This window comes from Pterocles gutturalis, unplaced genomic scaffold (assembly GCF_000699245.1).
Source record: "Pterocles gutturalis isolate BGI_N339 unplaced genomic scaffold, ASM69924v1 scaffold3056, whole genome shotgun sequence".
NCBI classification, from domain to species: Eukaryota; Metazoa; Chordata; class Aves; order Pterocliformes; family Pteroclidae; genus Pterocles; species Pterocles gutturalis.
Genome location: NW_010102784.1, coordinates 23,323 through 42,097, shown reverse-complemented (window position 1 = coordinate 42,097; position 18,775 = coordinate 23,323). Strand labels below are relative to the sequence as shown.

Genomic DNA, 18,775 nt, shown 5'->3' with positions numbered 1-18,775 from the left:
TAAATTTCCCCTGCATTTGAAATCGCAGTGCAATTACGGTGTGTTAGTGTCTATGTCAGTCTTGCAGTCACCGCGTCGGGCTTTCTCAGCGGTAGGCGGCAGGTGCAGGCAGGGAGGGCGCCGGTCGGTGGGCACGGCCCCCGGCAGCCCCGGGGCATGGCCCTTCACAAACGCCTGCAGTTCGGCTCTGCTGATAGCTCACTCGCTTGCTTTCCTCTTCCTGGGGGAAGCTTCTGCCAGACCTCACGGATGTAATGGTTTCCAGCCCACGTGTAGCCGTAGCCAAGTTGTTTTTTGTCTCTTCAGCCGGAATTGCTTCTGTGGCTTTTTTATTTATTTTCGTTGAAGCAGCTCCTATACTATGCTTATTATGCCTATGTTTACTCTTCCTGATGCATTTATGCACAAATAATCATCACTCTTTCAGTCTTTGTTTTGCTAAGTTATATTCTGATCTTCTATAAAATTTACTTTGCTTTTGTTGATCGTTCTAGGAGCTTATCTGTCCCCATGTTACTTTTGGCTTAAACCTGGGCTGCTAGAATTACAGCCATCTTCTGAGGTCTTAGTTTGCTGCCCTGGTGTGAAGAGGAGGGTAGGTGATCCTTGGCACCTCAGCTCCCTGAAAACCCATTGCTCTCAAAAGGCAGAGTGGGTGGGAAAGGGACTGAAAATAACATATTTAGTATAGAAGGGCAGATACCCTCATAAGAAGCATCCAGCCTGGAAATGCACGCGTGTAACACATGCTGCTCTGTTCCCTGCTGTCACAGGCAGTTTGGAAGATTAAAGGTACCATGTGGGCTTTTTAAAATACTTTAAGATGTGTGGGCACAGGGACACGAAAGTGGCCTGACATCCTTGCAGCCCTGACCCTCAGCCCTGTTGTACTGAGGCTCACAAAACTGCCAGCACTTGATACGCATTTTGTCACTTGCCCACTGAATGCAACCAGAAGAGGTGCTCTATGCAGTCTTACTGTCATTATGAAAAAAAACTTTCTGAAATAAGTAGTCATGGTATAATTGACCATGGAGAAGAGGTTTTACTCTTTCTCAGCTGGCCCTGTTCCTTATGACCCGTGTACAGATTTTTTTTTTTTTTTTTGAGCCCATGAAAGCAGAGGAACATCAGTGTTTCCATTGAAGAGGAGATAAGCCCCCATTCAGAGAGGTTTTCTTAAATATTCAGTATAAACACTTGCAGCCTTAATTTTATGAAGAAGGCAGTTTGTGTAATCTTGAAACTGAGCCAAAAATTATTGCCCTGGTTGTAACTGGATCTTAAGGCAACTCTTTAGGGAAGAATTAGGCTATTGTGTTTAAAACGTGTAGATTAGTTTATTATTTTTTATTCATTCTTCTCCTTCTTTCCCAGTTTAAGATTTCTCACTTTTACTGTCAAATTAGAAGTGGAAACACCAGTAGGTAGTATTTTAACTTCCAAATATTCTCAGTTTATGGAGACTGTATTAATGTAGTGACTTAATTGTCAGTTGCTCCTGGTGCCTTGACAGTACTTGATTAGTATTAATGCATGGTAGTATTAGTGGGAAATACTTAAAGAAGAAAAAAAAAGGTTAGGGTAACTGTGGCCTAAGAATATAATGGATGAGTTACAATGCTTACAGTGTAGGGGCTTTGCACTGTGACATCTAGATTTGGGAGTGGGATTTGTATTGATTTCGTTCTTGCCCTCCCTGTTTCATCAGTTTGCTGGAATCTACCTGGTTGTGGGCTGTTCTTCAACAACACAAGAGCTCTAAGAACCTTCCCACCAGATTTTGTGCTGATGCTGGCTCTGTGCTTCAGCACTTTCTGGTTATGTTTAGTGTCTGTGTATCTTTGAAGCTACAAGTAGCAATATACAGGTTAAAGCAGTCTTTGGGTTGCTCTAACTCATGCTGAGGAATTGCATTTGTGAGTCTGTTTACAATATGGCACAATTTGTCAACAGTTTAGGATGGAATTCCAAAATTTAAAATGTTTGGATATTGTCAAATTGATGCAGCTCATATTAAGGCTAAAGCCTTCATAATATATATGAATGTCATGAAATATGGGTGACGTCGGGGATGGAGAGCCTAATAGAGTCCTTGTTTTGGAGAACTGAACCCTTCTCTCCCCATCCTCCCAGTGTTTAGTGTTTACAGTAGCAATATCTTTTGTTATATATTTTCCCCCATATCTAACCAGAGGCATGGTCATCATCGTCAAGCTACTATATTATGCTTCTTATGCATTCACTTGTTTCTTTAAATGTTCCAGATTTTTGGATGCTATTTTTCTACCAGCTGTCATCGCAGCACCAAATTTTATACTGATCCTGTTGAAGCTGTAAAAGATATACCCAATGGAGCAACTATACTTGTTGGTGGTAAATGTTTTAATTCTTTGTGGATGCAATCACATGTTCTGTTAATGCAATACTTTTTGCTGTTTCAGTGTTTCTTTTGGTATTAACTAATTTGAAAATCCATATACTTGTGTGGGTATTTTAAACAAGTGATTTCACACTCTGCTAGTGAGGGGAAGACTCCTTCAGTGAGAAAAATCCCAGTTTGTTTCTTCGGGGAGGGAAAAAAACCTCAGAGAAATCATTAAGTATTTTTCTCCACTAGTGAAGTGTTAGACTTTACATGTGCCAGTCTGAATGCAGAAAATAAATTTGGGCTTTTTTAAGTTAGCATTATTATTTCAGATGGGGAAGAAAAAAAATTTATTTGATTATTTTTAAGGTAGCCTTGTCTGTATTCTGTATATGCCTAGTTGCTGGGTCTCTGTGACCTTGAACAAATCACTTAACCTGTTTCTGGCTGTAGGAAGTGAAGATAATACTTATCTATGTTACACTAAATGGTTATGTGCAGCATTTCCAGAAGAATCAAGAAGTTGTGTCATACTGACTTTCACTGTGACTTGACCTTTTGCAAGGTGTTGCACTTGGGCCGGGGCAATCCCAGGTACTTGTATAGACTGCGAGAAGAATTCCTTGAGAGCAGCCCTGTGGAGAAGGACTTGGGGGTACTGGTGGATGAGAAGCTGGACATGCTTGCAGCCCAGAAGGCCAACTGTGTCCTGGGCTGCATTAAAAAAGGGGTGGCCAGCAGGGAGAGGGAGGTGAGACTCCATCTGGAGTACTGTGTCCAGGCCTGGGATCCCCAGCACAAGAAGGACGTGGAGCTCTTGGAACGGGTACAGAGGAGGACCATAAAGGTGATCAGAGGGCTGCAGCACCTCTCCTATGAGGAAAGGTTGAGGGAACTGGGCTTGTTTAGCTTGGAGAAGAGAAGGGTCCGGGGAGACCTCATTGCGGCCTTCCAGTACTTGAAGGGAGCCTGTAAACAGGCGACTGTTCGCAGGGGTTGATAGTGACAGGACGAGGGGGAATGGTTTTAAACTAAGTGAGGGGAGATTTAGGTTGGATCTTAGGTGGAATTTTTTCACTCAGAGGGTGACGAGGCACTGGAACAGGTTGCCCAGAGAGTTATGGATGCCCCATCCCTGAAGGCATTCAAGGCCAGGCTGGATGTGGCCCTGGGCAGCTTGCTGTAGTGGTTGGCAACCCTGCCCACAGCAGGGGGGTTGAAACTAGATGATCTTTAAGGTCCTTTGCAACCCAGGCCCTTCTATGATTCTGTGATTCTATGAATACCTTTTCCACTCTAAAACATGGAAACCTCACTGGAGATGTGTAGTGAGACAAAATGCCTTCTAGGAAGAATTATTGTAATTTTTTTGCTTTTACTGGAACAAAAGAAGACCTGAGGCTAAGTGGTTGGGAATAAAACGGTTATAGTTCTAGTGTTAGAGCCTGGCCTAAGACTTAGGCGCCTCGCATGGTATTTCATTTTAGGCATGCTGGGCTCTTGGGTAATAGGTCGGAGTCTGAGGCACTTCAGCCTGGGTAGAGATCTGGGTTAGGGTCCTTCCAGTTACACATCTGCCCAAGAACGTTAAGATTCCCAGATTTTTATCACCTGATTATAGGCTAAGCTGTGTGGGAGAAGTCCTCAGTGTTCCTGTTTGACATTGCTATGTGCAGTAAAGAACTGAAGCTTGGTTGGTTAGAAAGAGGAGGAGGACTACAGTGGTTAGGACACATATCAGGAGAGCCATGGTCCTGAAGCTCTTCTCCAAAGGTCATTTCTATGTGAACACACCTCTGATGTTTAAAGGGCTTTCATCCAAACTGGGAAGCATCTAGTGACTGGGAGATTCCAGCACTAGGGTGCAACTCTTTACAGAAGTGTTGGTTTATTTAGTGAACTGAGGAGCTTGTACTACTCAGGAAAGATTTTTAATTAAACAGTGCACATTCTTGGACTTCTGATTAATACATGGTCTTTCAAACACGTGTTACATGTTCAATTTTATTTTGTGTAGGTTTCGGATTGTGTGGGATTCCAGAAAACCTCATTGGGGGCTTACTGAAGACTGGAGTAAAGGGACTGACAGCAGTCAGTAATAATGCAGGGTAGGTGTTCATATGTCTGTGGTTTAATAAATACAGACTAAATATTCCATCCATGTGAAGAGGCTGATATGTATGAAAACATCTTACTTTTTATCGTAAAAATTTTCATATTAACTACAGAACTTTGTTGGAAAGTGTTATTTTTGGAATGAGCCCAGAAAGTACAGCACTCTGTCTGTACTCAGCTTTGTCAGGGAGCAATTGTCACTGTTGTAGACAGTTGCAATTATGTGTATTTATATATATTTAACTGGTTGACTGGCTGAAAATTCTGGCTTAAATGCTTTAAATGTAGTATCAGTGATTTTTTTTTTTTGTGTGTGTGTGTGGAGTTCTACATAGGGTTTTGTTTTTTTCTCAGCTTCTCATTAGTGCTTAGTTTTACACAAGCTCTTCATTGTAGTAGACTCCACAATACCTAATGATCTTCTTATAGAGAAATAACTGCAGACACCTCTGTTGAAATGCATTGGTAAAACAGAAATGAAATTAAAATGAGATTAACTAAAATGTTGATTTGCAGAATCTAATTACTTGTATTTGAAATCAACTTGGTCAATAAGACTGATATTGTGTTCCTTACAGTGTTGTTGGTTGACTAGCATATGCAGGTGGCCCTAACCTTGGTTCAGTGACTTATCCTATTAAATGTCACCTTCAGTAACATAATAATTCCAGTGTAATTTAGTTCACTATAGATTTAAAGACTGATGTCTCCTAGTGGCATTATACCTTCTTGAGCAAAGTTTAATTGATTAGGGAGCTCATCCTAAACTCTATTGTCTTGTGAAATAACAGTCTTATCACAGCTGGATGTACTGGGGATACACACCCCAGTTGGTAAGGAAGATAGTTTGTGAGCATTTCTTCAGTTTGTTTGTTTTGTTGTGTTTTTTTTAAATTTTTTGTAAGGTTGCTTAGTTTCAGCAAATGGTAACGTCTGTGTTAGATATATACATTTTCTGTTAACTTTCTACTTTTGAATGCTGTATTTATGGTGAAAGAAAGAAAATTTTGTATTGTTTTCATGGAACTTCATTAATGCTTCCAAGTATGAGCCCTTTCCTTGGGTTCGAAGTCTCCTGTCTGTTCTGTAGAGGCTCAGCCTTTATCCAATGTTAGAACAAGATCTGTAGGGGAAAAAAATAGCTGGGAAACTGTTTTCTTCTGTAGTTGTGTTAGAATAAAAGAGCGACAAGTTTATGTGAGCTGGAAAGGTTGTTTGGATACGAAGAACTTCGTTCTTCATGCAAAATGAAGATAGATGTCAAACCCTGCTCCTTCAGTTCCTCCAGCCTTGCCTAAGAAGTTAGATGGCATTTATCTAATAATGCTTTGTGCTATTTTCAGCTGCATAATTACATCTCCCATATGCTTTGTCCATGGATTTGTATCCAAATATGTCTCATTTTTAAGCTGATGGTATTTACCCTGTTAAAACCAGAATACCATTCAAAACCCACAGATTTAGTTTCTGTCTTATCTATCTATCTATCTATCTATCTATCTAATCTCTTTATCTCCCAGGCTTCTAAGGCTGAAGTTCGCAATATGTTATCTTCATTTTTTTTCAGTGCTTCATGCTTGCTGTTGCACATTGATTGGATGACAGATAGGATTTGTGTTGGTATTCGACACATACACAGTCAAACTCAAGCTCCTTAGACTTTTGTGGGGAACAATTTCTGCTGGATGTTAAAAAGGAGAGAGAAAGAGACAGAAATAATTTTGAGTAGAAAGATCAATTGCTTAGAGATCCTAATTTTCTTCATATTCTTATTTCTGAATGACACACATATATGTAGATAGATTGCACAGATGCTCCTGACAGGGAGGTGAGGGTTTGAGTGTGAGGAAAAGTAAAAAGAGAAGCATGGTGGAACGGAATGGAGAAGACATTTTGTACTATGTTCTGCATAAGTGGTGTTATAGGTGAGAATTAATTTTGCTTGAAATAGCATTACCTTTCCCGAAAATTCTTTGGACCTTGAGGCTGGAGTGATTACTGTAAAACATTTGGTTGCTGGTGGGAAGGCAAAATTTAATTCCTTTTTTGTTGAAACTAGTTTTCCATGAACTTTCATGGAAGTCTGGTAAACTCGTCACAGAACAGTGTAATGATTTGAAAGTATCTGGGGGCATCTAGGCTTTTCATAAAGTCTAGTTTGTAAAAAACCTAGTTTTGCTCTCATGTTGAACAATATTATTTATTTTGAAATTAAATTAATTATAAAATATAGTCTCGTTTATTGTTTTTCTTTATTGTATTACTATTATATGGAATTTAGCCTGCTATAGTTCGGTAGGGTTTGGGAACCAGGTTAAAGCCCAGATGTCAGCATTAATGAAGTAAGAATCCTTATCCCACCGATTGATACCATTTAAGCATCTTCTGATACCATGCATTTTAAAACTGAAGTAGCACAGCAGTCACGTACTCTGCAGCAATAGTATTCAAAGGGTGAATTGTTCGTGTAATCTTGAGATGTTAGGTACTTTGTGGCATGAGTAATTTGCCACTTTCCAAGGTGCCTCAGGATTCAACGTGTTTTGCTTTGGCACTGTTGTGCTGCAGTTGATGCCCTGCTGTGTTTCATCTTCCTGACTGCAGCTGATTTTTCTTCTCCAGCTCATCCAGCAAACAGGGTGGTTGGCTGTGGTTAGGTTTTCTCATTCTGCAGTGGGATTAGCAAGCAACTTCCAATTGGGGCAGGGAAGGAGCCAAGTAAATAGCCTATTCAGTGCAGCTAAATGGATTAAGTCACATGTCTTTCCATATATGTGAACCACAAAATGTGTTACAGAGCTGTCTGTTTATAACTAAAATGGCAGCAATGGAGACAGAGCTCCACTTAGATCTAGGGGAAAGCAGTAACTAGGAAGTCCTGAAGCACTCTTACCAGCTCTCTTATCTTGAAAGAAGCTTCAGCAAAGCCTAGAAATGCTTGGTAGTTGTCTGGAAACAATTTAAAAGGAGTAGGATGTTCACAAGTCACACCCTACTTCTGTTCTGCAGGGTAACAGGGAGGGGATTCCTCCTGCCAATCCTTGTTCAAGTCACATAGTTGCTATCAGTAGAGTCGTTGTTTTGGCCTTTGAAAGGCTTGCCAAGGAGCGGTTGTACAGTAGTGTATAGGGTACTCTTAGGCACCCTAGTTAGAAACATACTGGTCAACTTACTGTCTGTTCCTGTGCATTACACTAGAGCATACGCTGTGTGCTAGCTAGTGAAACGGCACCTTTAAGAGTAGTTACTTTTTGCCAAGCCGAGCAAGGCAAAGTGTTTGAAAGGGAAGCAGGACAAGTATCTGGTATCTCTGGTATTTACTCAGCTTGCTGCAGGGGAAACTGGATCTTGTGAACCAGGGAGATAGTGAAAGATACCATGATGGATGTGTGTGCTTCTAAAATACGGCCTCTCACACCTTCCCTTATAATTTGTTTTGCTTGTGTTATTCGTATTTTAAATATTTCCTTTACACTGTGTTACTACAAGCCCTTTAAATTTAGAGGATTCAGTCTCAGTAAGCTAGTAAAGTCCGTTTTATTAAATTTTTGCTGCATTATGGTTTAAATTTGGTTTGCTCCATCTATGTTAGTATGTCCTTGTTTTAAAGCTTGGTTCAGTAAATATAGTCATGATCAGTATACAGTATGTTCTTGCGCATGGCTGTTTTTTCATGTGCTTGTGACTTCATGGTATCTTGTTGGATACTAGTTTCAAGTTACAATGGACTTGTATGTTTCAGGTCAACTTAAGCTAAGATTTCCCTAATGCAGGCTGTCAGACCTATTGTTTCAGGTTATATGTTGCAACAAAAACTATGGTCCTGTAAACATAGCCAAATACTTAAAATGGAAGTTTATTATTATTACTTTTAATTAGTTTTCCTTAATGAAACAGATAACTGATTTTGGCTATAATCACATCCTGAGAGCAACACTTGTTCTGTCTCTACTGTCTCCATAGGCTGAATTTGGTAAGAATGAAGTCCATTACTTATAGTAGCTGCACATGTGGTCTGACTGTTGTATCAAATGAGCTACTCCCCTCTGGGCTTTGTCTGCTTTTGAGAATTAAATATGCATTATTTTTGAATGCAATAGTGTTGAACAGTAGAGTTTCCCTTAGAGTAAAAATAGAGAAGTCACAGTTAATCTCTTAATTACTGATCATCTAAAAGGAGATTGACGGCATGCTGTCAGATTATGACAGATTCAGACTGTCTGCTCTAAAAGGCATTACCAGCTTTTTTGAACCTTTGGTCTCTGTACTCTTTTTGAATAAGTTTGTTTTATGTTACAATGTTATGCATTAGTAAGGAGAAAATAACTCTGAGATAAACATTTGAACTGTTTGTCATGATGCACTGTTTAGTTCTGTTGAACATACTAGAATCATAGAATCATAGAATGGTTTGGGTTGGAAAGGACCTTAAAGATAATCGAGTCCCACCGCCCCTGCCATGGACAGGGACACCTCCCACTAGACCAGGTTGCTCAAAGCCTCATCCAGCCTGGCCTTGAACACCTCCAGGGATGGGGCATCCACAGCTTCTCTGGGCAACCTCCTCCAGTGTCTCACCACCCTCACAGTAAATAATTTCTCTCTAATATCTAGCCTAAAGCCGCCCTGTTCCAGTCTAAATCCGTCACCCCTCGTCCTGTCACTGCATGCCCTTGTAAAAAGCCCCTCCCCATTCCTCCTGTAGGCTCCCTTCAGGTACTGGAAGGCTGCTATAAGGTCCGTCCAGAGCCTTCTCTTCTCCAGGCTGAACAAACCCAGCTCTCTCAGCCTGTCCTCACAGAGGAAGTGCTCCAGCTCTGATCATCTTCATGGCCCTCCTCTGGACTCTCTCGAACAGGTCCATGTCCTTCTTGTGCTGAGGACTCCAGAGCTGGATGCAGTATTCCAGGTTGGGTCTCATGAGAGCAGAGCAGAGGGGGAGGAGCACCTCCCTCGACCTGCTGATCACACATCTCTTGATTTAGCCCAGGACACGGTTAGCCTTCTGGGCCACGAGTGCACACTGCCGGCTCATGTTCAGCTTTTCATCTACCGACACCCCCAAGTCCTTCTCCTCAGGGCTGCTCTCAATCCATTCCCCACCCAGCCTGTATTTGTGCTTGGGATTGCCTCGACTCAGTTGCAGGACCTTGCACTTGGCCTTGTTGAATTTCATGAGGCTTGCATGGGCCCACCTCTCAAGCCTGTCCAGGTCCCTCTGAATGGCATCCCTTACCTCTGGCCTGTCAACTGTGACACACAGCTTGGTGGTGTTGGCAGAATTGCTGAGGGTGCACTTGATCCCACTGTCCATGTCTCCAACAAAGATGTTAAATAGCACCGGCCCCAGTACCAATCCCTGAGGAATCCCACTCATCACTGGTCTCCATTCGGACATTGAGCCATTAACCAGAACTCTCTGAGTGCGACCATCCAGCCAATTCCTTATCCAGTGAGTGCTCCATCCATCAATTCCATATTTTTCCAGTTTGGCCACCATGATGTCATGCGGGACAGTGTCAAACGCTTTGCACAAGTCCAGGTAGGTGACATCAGTTTCTCTTCCTTTGTTCACTGATGCCGTAACTCCATCATAAAAAGCCACCAGGTTTATCAGGCACGATTTCCCTTGGTGAAGCCGTGCTGGTTACCAGTCTCCTCTCCTTCATTTTCCATGGGCCTTAGTAGAGCCTTTAGGAGGATCTGCTCCATGATCTTGCAGGCACAGAGCTGAGACTGACTGGCCTGTAGTACCCTGGGTCTTCTTTTTTACCCTTCATGAATATGGGGGTTAATTTTCCCCTTTTCCAGTCAGTGGGAACTTCACCAGACTGCCATGACCTTTCAAATATGATGGTTAATGGCCTGGCAGCTTCACCCACCAGTTCCCTCAGGATCCGTGGATGGATCTCATCAGGTCCCATGGATAAGACTCTTGTTTTCCTAAAGTTGCCATATCTCCAGATAAGGCACTTCTCAATGGCATCAGATGCAATGGTAAACTGACTGCACCCCCTATTCTAAAGCACAAAAGGTGTTTTTATGTTCTTGGCAATTACATATTTTGAATCTAAGGCAGGACTGGTAAATCTTAATGTATCAAGTTATCTCATTTTTCAGTCATTACTTTGAATTGCATGCTTCTGTTAGAAACAAAATATATCTGCCATCTTTGCCATGGGTTCCCTGTTTGTTCTTGTATATGTAACTCCTTAATTCCATCCTTATTATTACTTTTTTACGTATCTATGTTATAGATGTTTACATATAGTTATGTTACTTACATATGTGAAAAATATATTTTTATATATATATATATATATAAATACCATCAGGTGGATGCTGCATTCCAAATTCACAGAAAGTTGAAAAGTTTTTTCACATAGTATAAGGTGTCAGGTGGTTTTAATGGCACGAATTTGACAATCCCTTGATTCAGAGATCTAAAATGTAACTGAAAAAATCCATGAGGGTCTGTGAAGAAAGCTTATATGTACACAAAGATATGATCAAGGTGATGCTCAGAATATCTTACATTGCGTGTGTCATTTTTGTATATGCATAAGAAATTCTTTAAACGTTCCAGATTAAATATGCTTTCAGAAGTGAAATACAAGGTCACCAGTGACTCTTATCTTGTGAGATAAGAGTGGAGTTAGGTAAAATCATGCGCATGGCAAGTTGCAAAAATAATGAGGCAAGGTATATAAGATATTTTCAGGGATAAGTTGGTTATTTTAAGCTCTTTTTTTTAAATCATCTCAATTCTTGTAAAGAATCCAATCAGATGATTTATTACAGCTGTTAAATTTTTGTGACACTGTGTGAACTGCAACCCCCTGAAAATCTGACCAAGTCATCTTGCTAATTTTAGTGTGGAGGTTATTTAGGATTTTGGCAGGCTGGACTGTACTGAACTTTGCACTGCATGGAATTATTGAGAAATCAGATGTGATTTCTCATGACTTTCTGGTTGTGATTACAAACAAATACAAAATAGATATAGAACACAGCATGGTTGAGGAACTGTGTCAACTTGGTTTTAGAAAAGTGACAGTAAAAGTTAAACCTAGCTTTCAGCCAGGAGACTTCATTATGAAATTCAAATATTTGTCGGATTAAGTCTATGCCATATGACTTTACTGTGAGGAAAATATATGATGAATTTTTAAAATTCTAAATAGAGTTGTTTTATTTGTTGTAATAAAAACACAGTGTGCCATTTCATAGCAGAAAGGAATGTGGAAAGAGGAGATCTTGCTGCTGGTGTAACTATGCAATGTACGGTACTTCTCCTCTTCAAAAATTACCTTTTGATGGACTTGGCCTGCATGCCTGCACTCATCATTCTTTCAGGAGTGGAGCATCATTTTTGGAGGAGGATGGAGGAGGACGGCAGAGGAAGCGTACTGCCATTTTGCTGTGAGGCTGAAGCCGCGATGAAGTTATTGGAGCAGAGAGGACAGTGTTCCCCTAAGAAGGGTTTAGTAACAGAGGGAGAAGATTGCAGTGCAAACCCTGTAGCGAAGGAGCAGAGGGGGTTTAAGGCTCAGTCATGCCGACTTGCACGCTGGGCTTTGTGATTCCTGGCAGCTGTGGGATCACTTATTTTCCTTCTTCTTTCTCCTCTTGAAGTGGAAGAAGTCCCAGGCTACTGAGCTGAGAGAGATTCAGTGAACTGTTCCTTCTGCTCTTTGCCATGGACAGTTTCTGTGGTTTCTGGCAGCTGTGACCCACTGCCCTGTTTTCTGTCCTACCTCGTCCTTCTTCTGACCAGGACTGCCTTAGCATATGGCAGCACTCATACTTCTCTCTTCCTCCTCTTTTCGCTGTCATCTTCCCTTGGAGAGATTCTGCCTCTCTTTTCTGCTTTCCATTAAGCAGTTGCCATTAGAATAGTGAGAAAATGTCCTAGGAAAGAAAAAAAGATGTCTGGAGACAGTGTCTCAGGAATCAACAAGGCAAATAAACGTTATGCTTCTGTCTCATCTACTTTTCTGTGAGCTGAATCTGTTTTCCTCTTCCTGTTGACTCCCATTGCTCATCTTGCCCTCATTCTGTGTACCCTGCTGGAAGTGGTGGACAAAAAAGGAGGAGAAACAGAATGTCATCTGAGCTGGCTCCTTGGTAATCTCCCAGTGTAAAGCATGGGGGGATTATTATGGGATGTAGTCTCACTGTTAAAAGCCAGCTAGAAGACTGGGAAGATGAGTCATCAAGAACTGTTATGTGGGTGATTGTCCACATTTATTTTACCCTTGGTGTGGCTGCACTTTTGTTTGACGTCTTCTGGGAAATGCTGTCTAGTAGGCATTCGCTAATTTTCTGACAAAGGCTGTAAAAGATCACTTTCTGCTGCTTTCAGGATTATACTTTATTATTATTTTTGTGGACATAGGAATGTGCACCGCTAAGAACTCTGATGATATCTTCAGCCACATGCCTTCTTTCACGTTGGTAAAGTTTCATGCTATAGTCGGGCACCCCTGTGAGCCTGAAAGCTGAAGGCTACGTTGCTCAGAGATGTCAAACAGGTAGTGATTGATGCATTCTTTTTAGTTAGGGAGCATCTGTGGACTTTCCTGGGAAGTGTGGACCTAGTGGGAGACTTAATTGCTTGTAACTTGGAGCACATCCTTTTGAAGACTGAAAAGGTGATGTTACAATGGAAAACAAATGAGATTAAGTCTCTTTTAAATGGAGAATGATTGAGGAGATTGTTTCCCTCTCCCAGTCCTAGCCTCTTGCCAGGAAAATTTCTAGTGCTGGAACAGGTCCTTCTGTTACCAAGTTTAATGCATAGTTATGCAACACTCAGATCTGCTGAATGCCTAGAGAGGCTGCTCATGTATCTCCAGAAGCTGACTAGTGTTTTTACATAAAGCGTTCTCCAGGAGTAGGGCCAACCAGAAATATACTTATTTGCAGAAACAGCAAGTTGCAGGAAACACTCCTTTCTGCCTGTGGTGGAGGCTTTCCCCAGGATTCTTACTACATGCTTTTCTTTCTTAATCCATAGTCTTCAGGGGTGGTGCAGTTACTTCCCCATCCCTCCAATCCCCAGATTATGAGAGGGGAAAGGTCAGGTAGCTCCTCTTTGTCCAACGTGTTTTAATACTCCAAAACTGAAATATTCAAGATAATCTTTCAAAACCAGTGACTTCTGGTCTTGGTGGGATCTCCCAGGAGTATGCACCACAGGTCTTGGAGAATCTTTGAACAATGAGCATAGAGAATGACTTTTCTTCAGGAGATGCAGAATGAAACCCTTATGTTAATTGATGCTGCTCATATTCAGGTTCCAGTGTTCCCAGAAAGGGCACCTAGTCTGTCCTGACCACTCCGACTTTCCTTAGACACCTATAAATGTCTTTACAATGGCAGAGTGAGAGAGTGTCATTATTTTCTTTTACTGAAAAAAACCCCAAGAAACATCTTACATCTCTTGCTAATGTGACATTCCATGTTTCCTTTTTCCTGCATAAGAATGGTTGAGTGTGAAGCTTTTATCAGCTTAGAAACTTAGTCTCTTCTTCCCTGTGATGCTGTAAAATGTGTTTTCCTTGAGCCACCAAAGATAAAGGTCTGAGAGCTGCAAATTACCATTTATCTGGAGTGCAGCATCAACATGTTGCCTTTGACTGCTTCCAGTATACTTGAGATATGTGGGCTAGATCTGGCTCGGAGTCATTTTTGGCTGATTTTTTAATTAGAAAAGGCAGACGTTAGTTTTTGACAGGAAGGTTTCATAGGTCTGAGAGGGACAAAACGATAGGAAGGAAGGTGTTGCTAAACAACCAGACCTTCTCCATTAGTAGAGTGGGGAACTTCAGTCACATATGTTCTTGATGAGTGCCAGGTTAGAGCTCTTTTCCTATGTGTGTTTCATGTATTCTGTTGATGTAGATTTCATCCTAATACAGAATGGGGAAATTTACAGAAATCTTTACAATGTTGAGGGCAAAAGAATGCATTCTCTGTCCAACACTAATATGTACTTTCCCTCTTCGGACAGCACACATAATAACTGTATCAGCTTCCACACTGCCTTTTTCCTTCCTATCTAAGGCAACTCATTTTTATTGCACTCACCATTGTTTAAATTTTTAAAGCACTGAACCCAGTTTTTAAAATGAATACAGGATGTATTCTTTCCTTGCACTCAGTAAGGGATCTTTTTTCTTTTTCTGGTTACTGTTTGATAGGAAGGGCATTGCCTGCAAGACATGTTTTAGGGGTAACATTTTCAGTATAAACATAATTTAAGCTGAAAAGTTCAAAGAAACTTTTGCACCTAAAAGAAAACAACCAAGAAAGCAGCAAAATATGGGAAGGGAGAACAAGTAAGTAATAATTGCCATAAAAAATGTTATATTGAAAGAAAATTTCCTAAACCAGGAATTGTTTTTTATCTTTATTCTGGGATAGAGATATCAAGTAAAGAGCAAAAGGTAGGGAGAATAGGAGGGAGAACAGCATTTTCACTGCTGTGTGAAGTGTTGGTTTCTTAGGACATTCAAATGCAAGTGCTCAAAATGAGTTTTTGGAGGGAGATGAAAGGAAAACTGATGTGCCTGAAAAGCAAAAGGTTTATTTTATCTGGAAACCTGAATGCAGATTGCATTCTTAAAAAAAAGATGGATAGTGCTATATTTCTTTTAAGAAATCTACATCTAAAATAAACACATAAGATGAATAACAGCAATTGGATTTTGTCATGCTGCTCTGAAGACGAAATGCACCTGGGAATTGAAGTAATTTTGTGTTATCAGGTAGGCAGAGCCTCTTGGTGTGTGACATCTGAAGGTAAAATTCCTCATCTCATTGTGCTTGGGAAATAAGGTTGTATGGCCTGTGTGCTCAGTGACTGATCCTCACTGCAATTTTATTTTTGAATAAATTGACTGCTTTTGGGGTAAGGAGAAAGAGTGACTTAAGAAGTGAAGAACAACTTAGGATGAGTATGACAGAGAGTAGCTTTTGAGCAGCTTTCTGTTTAATTTCTATAGGGAACTTTGTAGCTACTAACTTTTTTTTGAGGGAAGATACCTACCTGTAGCAGATGAGGGAATCAGGTGTATCTCTGTGGGGTCCTGTAGGTCAATATGCAAAATCCTGTTAAAGACAATGTGCTCCAGTAGCTGCTTCTGAGACTATAGGAAGAAGGATTATAGATCTTAGTGAAATGAGGCAGTGATTTTTTTAACCATTACAAATCTTCTGTTGACCCTCTGTTGCCATCCCTTTCTTATGTGAATGCACTCTCAGAATTTTGTTGTCTGCATTCAGAAATCTCATGTCTGCCTTTTTCCGTTTGATAGCTTGCAAGTTTTGCAATGGCAAGAGCAGTGTTAACCATCTGAATGATACGCAGAAGTAGCAAACTCTGGTTTGTAAGCAGTTCAAGCTGCCCTTGCTTTTTCTTACATTACAAAGCAGTGCACAGTACTGTTTAACTTCTGTACTTTCAATACATGTTACTCTAGTTTTACAGACCTGTTAGACTGCCATCAGATATTGGTTGGTCTGTTGCATTTGCTTATTACCTTGTATAATGAGAGGTCAGGGTTTGATAGTTTTCTTGTGAGAGGGATTGTCCTGCTTTGATTAACCCTATACAGGATATTCTGAACTTGTATTTTTATTATTTTTTTTTAATCCCTTTCTTTGATCACAAGACTTCACTTTCTACACAATTCCCAGATCTTTTGGTTTCAAACTGCTGTAATTTTTTCCTGTGAGGAGTTAGAAATACAGGTTGTTTCAAGGCAGCACACATTTTATTCTCAAGGCTTTGGCACTGCAACACTTTTAACGTTGCATCAGAGATATATTTTTAATTTTTTTTAAATAGGTCAGAGTTGGAAAGTGGAGCAAGCTTTTATAGTAAGTCAAGTTCTTTGCATCTAGAGAACATAGAAGAAATTCAGAGAACCAGATCAGAGGAGCTTGCTTCACTTCCTCTTACAGAGTTTCCAAAATGTGTGAGTATGCATAGAAGTGGGCTATCGTCTTAAAATAAGTCCTAACCTTAAAATAGTCCTCATTATGCATGCAGTTGGGAAGTCTTTCTGACTGCGGGTCTGTCCATGGAGCTATTGTGAGTATTGTAGTAGGAGGTGAAGAGCTGGTGCTGGTAGTGCTCAGCCCTTCTCCCTTCACATGCAGCACTGCAGCACGTGCTATTAGAAGTCAGCACTGGCAGAGGATAGTGGTGCTGTTGTAAAAGTCATTACTACTTTTATGTATGAAAACAGTAAACTTTTTCAATCTGGCCTTTTGAAAGGATGCCCGGAAGTTGCATCTGGAATGTCTGACATAGGTCCTGAAGTGGTGGAGTATTAGCATACATTAAGTGAACTTTGGTTGTGGCTCAGTGGGTTCTTTCCTCTGATCTACAGTAATTTATTGTGCAAAACAAATGCATCTCAGCTCACTCAGCATTGTATCTTGATTTTTAAACTGGGGGTTCTCTCTCTTTTCTTGAGTAAGATAGTATTCTTTTTGTGGGGAGTATAGATTTGTATTACAGTACTTATACATGTCTCCTTTACATTTTTTCCCCATCACCACAGCTTATAAAGCCAGAGTTAGGGCATATACTTGCTGATAGTTTGTGTAAGGTGTAAGGAAGGAGAATAGAGGCAAAGCAATCTGATGCAGTACTTTGTCTGGTCATTAATGGAAAGATAGTTCATTTCTGACAGTACCTAGAGAAGGAAGCATTGTTGTAAACGCGGTGGTGTAAGAATGTCAAAAGGGTGAGATTTGTATAGGAAAGACATGTATTTCATTAAAGCAATTAGTAGAATTAGAAAATACAGACAGTGTTTTTGGAGCTCTTCTTCAGGAGTGGTGTTTTCAATAGGATGCATATATTGTAAGTACATGTGCATATTGCAGCATGCTGGATAGTGGGTTTCATTTCTTAAAGTGTTCTTTTAATATTTTTTCAGTGTTTTTTTATCCTGAAATCTCAAGCCATTGTGTGCATAATGAAGTCATACTGAATTGAAACAACTAGTGGCAGATATGCGTCACTTTTTGTGAGGTGCTTCTGGATCATGGCATCTTTCCTATAGTGGGAGTGGAAGGTCTGAGTTCACCACTCATATGTTGCAGAGAACAACATAAATGTAGAGGAGCTTCACACACATATACCAGTCTGCCAACATCTGCATAATGTGTTGGAAATGTGAAAGAAATATGCCTTTGTAATATCATCTTGGTTTATTTCATTTTTTTATGTTTTAACCTCATGTTTTTTTGAATTGAAATAGCTTTTTTTACACAGCCTCTTTGTCACAGGAACTCTTGAAATATGTTCTCGTTCCATCAGTACACAATACACAGGGTGACAAACATCACCGGAATGCTAAAGACCAATAGAGAGTAATGTCTTTAGAAAGTCAGAATCCAGAAGCAATGGCACAATGTATGTTATCTTTGGCATTCACTGTAAGCTGATATTGTGACAGACAAGAAAATCTTGACTGCAGCGTTAGTACATTTTGCTGGAGTAAGCAGTTTCTTAAGAAATCAGATTATTTACTGTAAAAAAAATCTAAATGGAATTGTTCTCTTACCTTACATATGAACCAACACTATAAATATGGATGTACCTTTCTTCTTGAACTGCTAAGCAATCACTTGCCTTTTTCCTGGTGAGCAAGAGCTTAAACAAAAAAGTAAGTCTTTGTTCACTCATAGCCAGGCTATATGTGACTTTTCACTAATTAGTAAGGCTTTTTAAAGGACCAGATATGTGAAATAACATCACTTGTTAAGCTGGTATTTGTAGCACATTTACATGGGAAATGTCTTTAAAAGGAAGTTTTGGATGTATTCAGCACCTTGAAAGAGATGAAGTCTGAGCACTGGACTCCTAGATTTTGATTGTAGCTTTGATCTTTTCCCCCGTAAAAGCTGGGATTTGACTTTTGTCTCCAATTCCTTATGTCTAAAGTTGGGGGAGATTACTTTGTTCTATCTTATTAAGTCATTCAAATTTATCAAGTGCTTTAAATACAATAAATCTCTGTTATAAATTATGATTATTGTCTGGCTTTTTTTACACAGTGTTGACAATTTTGGACTTGGTCTTCTGCTTCAGACTAAGCAGATAAAACGCATGGTGTCATCATATGTTGGAGAGAACGCTGAGTTTGAACGCCAGTATTTATCTGGTGAGCTTGAAGTTGAGCTTACGCCTCAGGTAAGGAGTGTCTTCAGGAGACCAGTGTTTTCTCTACATTTGAAATACTGAGTAGAGTAATGGTTAAGTACTATTAT

The 18,775-nt window shown here is 40.3% G+C and overlaps 1 protein-coding gene across 1 annotated transcript in view; it reads left to right on the top strand.

The window, feature by feature from the left end:
- Positions 1-2,267: 2,267 nt before the first annotated feature.
- Positions 2,268-18,775, top strand: part of LOC104471174 (succinyl-CoA:3-ketoacid coenzyme A transferase 1, mitochondrial-like) — a gene marked incomplete at its 5' end in the record, with an annotated part of 30,426 nt that continues 13,918 nt past the window's right edge. Inside the window, 3 exons of the mRNA XM_010086419.1 lie at positions 2,268-2,376; positions 4,386-4,476; positions 18,563-18,698. Coding sequence (XP_010084721.1) covers positions 2,268-2,376; positions 4,386-4,476; positions 18,563-18,698 — 336 coding nt within the window. The remainder of the gene's footprint in view (positions 2,377-4,385; positions 4,477-18,562; positions 18,699-18,775) is intronic.